The 5,927-nt window shown below is 33.1% G+C and overlaps 1 protein-coding gene across 1 annotated transcript in view; it reads right to left on the reverse strand.

Moving 5' to 3' along the window:
- The window catches only part of LOC105822942 (lipopolysaccharide-responsive and beige-like anchor protein), a 587,311-nt gene that overhangs the window by 232,255 nt on the left and 349,129 nt on the right, over positions 1-5,927 (reverse strand). The window contains exon 16 of the mRNA XM_012660015.1: positions 1,140-1,257. Coding sequence (XP_012515469.1) covers positions 1,140-1,257 — 118 coding nt within the window. The remainder of the gene's footprint in view (positions 1-1,139; positions 1,258-5,927) is intronic.

Below are 5,927 nucleotides of genomic sequence, written 5' to 3' on the forward strand. Positions count from 1 at the left end.
ATCTTCTTCGAATAAGTCTTCCTTATATATTCACTATTACACTGAATACAGGGAGAAAAAAAAGTATTAGAAAAGGCTATCACAGATTATGGCAGATAATCAAGGCCATGACAGAAAGGCAACAGAAAAACATACATATGAAAGGAAGCATGTATAAGAAATCTCAAAGAAGGAAAATGGGTGAGGATGAGCAAGTAATAAACACTGTAAGGTTTAAACTCCCCTGGGGCAGCAAGAATGCAGACTGAACTGAAGTGTGAAACATTCACTTGATTATTTGCCTGGAAGAATAGCGTTTACATTAGGTATGTGGGGAAGAGGAGACCAAATATGAAAGAGAAAAAACATCTTTCCCTAAGAAATTTGTATTCCCTAAAAACACATGATTTCATAAAGGAAAAACTAAATGTGTACATGGAACGTATGTAGTTATTTGTAGATTTTAAAAATAACACGTTACAGGTTAAAGAAAAAGATAAGAGACTATCAACCCATGTATATAGTAATACAAGGAGTATTTAAAAAAAATCAACAGCTTTCATATATTCTACTATATGCCTCCATTTATATCAAATGATGCTTTTCTTCAAGTTCAACTTGTCTCCCCTCCTTCTCTTAATGGATTTCACCAAGCACCATTCTGAACCTGCAAATTAAATTTTGGTTCAACCTTCAAAATGATGTAATACAAAGCAACCAGGACAGTTCAATACCATTTTCTCATGGTTCCTTTATAAATAGCAATATATTAGACAAAAGATTAAATGAATGTATGAATCATTTGATCATCCTCTCCCCTCCCTAAATGCAGCCACCTTCCAGAAGGAGTTTAAGTGTCAAAGCAATGCTGAGGACATCAAAACTCCTCCACAAGTGATTAAATGGTTATGTATTCCCCATATTTATACAGCCTTGCGCTAATTTGTGATATGGCCACAAAAAGAAAAGAACTACAAATGATTCTACAAATGATCAAGGGGGGGGAAACATGAAGATGTACGTGGTACAAAAAGAGGTCAGTAGGGCAGAGGGTAGACTACAAAATATTATCTAAATGGAAACAATATGGTATGTTCAAAAATGAAATCTTAAAGAGATGGAAGTTGGCTTTGTAACAATGTACTTCTGTAACATATTACCTCTGTTTGCCATAAAGATCTCCAGGGCTGTATTTTGCAAAAGATAACGACGAGAAAAGATTGATCGTATCTCTGTGAACAGCCATTTTCCATGCAGCCCTTCTGTGTATGCCAGGATCTAGTCAGGAAAAAAATAATCCCAAGTAAGTGACAATACTAGGAGGTTTTTTTGTTTTGTTTCTTTCTCCAATAAAAATAGAAGAAAACCATATTGAAATTTTTTCTAAGAAAAAGAATTTAATAGTTACTGAAATAATTGAAAGAGAGACTAAGAAAATTGATTGTAATTTATGGGAAAGAAGCTTAAATAAAAAAGCAAGGTAAAATTATAAAACATCTAACTAGAAGTATGTATTTGGGCCTTTAAAAACAATGATATAATCTATCACTTCTCAGGAGTACATATTGGATCATTTATTTATTGATTTTTAAATCATATTATAGAAAATAAAGTTTTGGATAAAAACTTATAAACAAGGAAGACCTCAAAAGAATGTCATACATGCTTATAAATCACACATACAATTCAGTATCACGTATTCATATGATTATAACTTTCCCAGTAGTACTTTTTACATACTTTAAGATACATAGTTCATAACTTTAAAAAAATGATACTTTTAAAGTCACTGTTAAGGCCACAGTCACTTATTCAGAAAGCACAAATACTGACTGTGTAAGAGGTTAAGTATCATTTTGTCAGCTAAGACTAAACACAAACCTGCAAATGAACTCAGTATAATCTCTCTGTGGAGTAGGTGGTTGTCAGAGTAACTTGTCACAATTCTTGTCATCCCATGTGACAGACACAGTTGCTTAAAATGCTTTGCCAATTCAAAGTAATCCTGTCTTTAGTCCAAAACCACTTCATTGCTTTGTTATTCAAGTTTTGTTTTTTCAAAAAGTTCATTCCAAAAGCTTAATTATGAAAGTGTTAAAGGAAAACCAGATTCAGCATTTCTCCATACCAGTACTGTACATAATATTAATAAAGAAAATGTAATGCATTTGCTATCAAATATGATGAAAATCTATGAAAGAATATTAAGTTTAAAAATTAAGATATATCACTCAAAAGTAACCACCAATAAAAAAATACAAATGAAGCAACACTTGATTATGATATTGCACTATAGGGATAAAGATGAGATGAGCAAAGAGAGAAAAAATAATGAATAGTAAAAATGTATCCCTTCACAAACTGTTCTTTTCTTTACTTATTTCCATTTTCCAAATCCTAATTGGAAACAAATCTACATTCTTTAATGCGAAATTCAGTTTCTTTGAAAAAAATCCCAATCCTTACTTAATTAGGTAAGTATGTATTTTAATTTTTCTACAAAAGTGATTTCTGGCAACATGGAACCTGGAAATGGAAAGAATGGGTACGAGGCTAAGGCACGGCATTTTCTGCAACAAAACAAGAAGTTCAAAGGACAAGACAACTAATCATGCTTTCAGTTTTGAAATCGGTGATAGAGACATCCTACTAACTCAGTAATATAACCAATACCTGTATAAGTAAAATCAAGAGAAGTGAACAGGAAACAGAGGACAAAAATACTAATATAACTCTCAAGAAATTTTAAAGCAGAGGTTGCTTGTATCCCTTTCTTTTACCATGACCAGAGATACCACCAGTTGGTCCAAACCTCCACAGTCCACAGAGGCTTCCCATTTGGTCTCTCTCCTTCTATTCTTACCTCTCGAGTTTACTATGACCAGAGAAGCATCTCACACAGTTTTTAAAACATAAATCAGATCATATCACTCTTGTATTAATACCATCCAGTGACTTCCCATTACATGTATAATAAACTCTTAGGCTTGTTATAATTGTTTATAAAGCCATACATCTGGGACTCTCTGATGAGCCCAACTCATTCTTCCTCAAGACCTTGTTTTCTCTTTGTTTTCCCCTATGCCTGGAATATTCTCTCAAATCACCACATGGTTGGCTCATTGTCACACTTAGATTTCTGCTCTTATTTCACCTCCTCAGCAAAGCCACAGGATCTAAACCCCACTTCCTCTATTACTACCTCATCCCATCCTAAACTCATCAGATTTTCTTCATGACTTATCACTACCTGAAATTATATTACTTGCTTGCTTGTTTATTGCTTCTTCAGCACTAGAATACTAGAAGCTAGGTTCTATCAGAGCAAAGACTTTAAATACACTCTATTTCCATTGCCTATAAAAATGTCTGGCACAAAGTACACATTTTTTGAATGATTAAATGAATCATTGCATAGCACCCTAAACTCCATATACAGCCCACATGTTTGGCCCATATGATGTTTTAACAAAATTTCAAGTAGTAGAAAATACGTGAGAAAATGGATATTTACATAAATATTCAGATTTCTGGCTTCTTAAGAAAAACTGGGGTATCTGGCAAAACTGGATCTATGTGCCACATGGTGACAATTGGCATCCACTCCCCATTTTGGTGCCATTTCCACTTCACTCATTACTGTTTACTAATGTGAAATGAGCATTCACTCACTTACTGTTATTTACATCGTTTCTATCGGTTTTTTGTGTTTACCATCCTGGGTTTATCAAATATTAGAGAATTCAGTATATGTTCAGAAACACTTATAGTCCTATGTATTCAACGATTCTATTCATAAGAAAAATGAGGCCCAGACACATTAAATACTTAAAATGAAGTCCCTTGGCAAATTAATTGCACAGTCTGGCCTACTCCCAGGTTTTCTAATCCAAAACTCCAGAGCTTCCATTACATACCACTTTGTCACATTTCTAAAAGGTTAAAGGCTGGGCATGGTGGCTCATATCTGTAATCCCAGCACTTTGGAAGGTTGAGACCACAGACCAGCCTGGACAACATAGTGAGACCTTGTCTCTACAAAAATTTTTTTTAAAAATTAGCCAGGTATGGCAGCGTGTGCCTAAAGTCCTAGCTACTTAGGAAGCTGAGGCAGGAGGATCACTTGAGCCCAGGAGTTTGAGGTAACTCTCATTGTACCACTGCCCTCCAGCCTGGGCAACACACTGAGACCCTGTCAATTAATCAATAAAACAGGTTAAATATTTGTTACTAGAACCCAACTTATTGGAAATTTTAATCAACTACATTTGTTTTCCTGTACTTGGCTTAAGGGCGAAAGAGGAAAATCAAAAGAAAACATACAACAAAGGATCCTTTAAGCTCTGTTATATGCTAGGAATATCACACAATGGTCTGAAAATTATACCTTTTATATCTATAGAACTATATAATAAGACTTGTTGCTTATAATGGTGAATCCAATCATTGCAAAGTCATGGTCATGTAAATAAAGATTTAATTATAATCTATAATACTCCACTTACTAGCAGAAATGAGTATATTTTGCCATATTATTACATATATATAAGAAATTAATAAAAGCATTATAGTGTTGAAATTTTCATGTATAACCATTTCTGCTCCCTTTTTCCTACTTTGTCAGAGCCAACCACTATCTTTGTTTTGAGGTTTATTATCCCCACGTAAGTTTTTCTATTAGTACCTATATAACATAAATAACATCCAGCACTGCCTTGTATGTTTTCAAACCTAATATAAAGGGTATCATACTGAATGCGTGCTTTCCAAGTTAAATGTAAGAAGGTGTAATAAAGTTTTAAAACTCGGAAAAAGAAAAACACGAGACAGAAAATTACTTAAAATTGCCAAAGGTGTCAAAAATTAAAACATTGCACAAAAAAATAGCCTTAATTTTTGAAGGGAGAGATTAAGTAATGAATTTCTACAATTATAGTCAAGATAGATGGGGTTAAAAATAGAAACGAAGAATCTCTTAACTAAAGAATTACTAGTTGAAATTTATATAATAACATTTCTTCAAAGTATTCATCAGGAAAAGGTGTCAGTACTGAAAAACAGCTGAGGCCTAGCTAAGCAAGAGGTTCATTTCTTATTGGAATAGTATATGCCTGGTCTGAGGATTCACTTCAAAGTCTCTAGAGTTCAATTAAAACTGGATTAGGTAGAAGCAGACCCTTCTTTGGGACTTTCTGTTCACTGAAACTCTACGTACACTGACAGCACCCTAGACAGAGGTCTAGCCCTCCAATGAATCAGTTGCCATGGAAACTGTATCATTACCATTGCTCTGCAGTTATGACCCCAACTCTAGAATAGCTTGAAATCTTCACTCTATTTCAATGTTTACCACCTTGTTTTATTGTTAGTATTATCAATGAATTAAACGTCCAATTTTTTTATAATTTGTTTCAACAAAGCTGGCTTATTAGTTAAATGTTAAGGTAAGGGTGTCAGAGAGGAAAGAAAGAAATCAGTATTTGATTTATATATATATTATATGCATATATATTCTATTGCTTTACATTTAAAAATCGAGCATATTTTCTTTAAAATTTTTGTTTAAAAATTGTGCCTTCTGAAAAAGGATATATTATTTTCCCCAAATAATGCACACATTTCTTCCTTCTACTCTACAAACAGTATACTATCAATACATAAGAAATTTTTTTGACCTTGTTGCATTTATTCTTAGTAAAAGTAAAGCATTTCTCACTTTCCCTTTACCAGTCCATTTTGCAAAAGCTTATGAATTTATCCAAATGAAACTCTCTTTTGTTTTATCATTCTCACGAAAGAACAAAAATAGAAACCTGCATTTATTGCCCAACTATATGATACTCTTATTTATTGAATATTAGACATTTTTAAAAGTAGGTTTAAAATGGTTAAAGCCACATTTAAGTAAAGAAAAAAGGAGGTTTTATTTAAAAAACTACAAAAGTTAC

Source organism: Propithecus coquereli, unplaced genomic scaffold (assembly GCF_000956105.1).
Source record: "Propithecus coquereli isolate 6110/MARCELLA unplaced genomic scaffold, Pcoq_1.0 Scaffold65, whole genome shotgun sequence".
Classification (NCBI taxonomy): domain Eukaryota; kingdom Metazoa; phylum Chordata; class Mammalia; order Primates; family Indriidae; genus Propithecus; species Propithecus coquereli.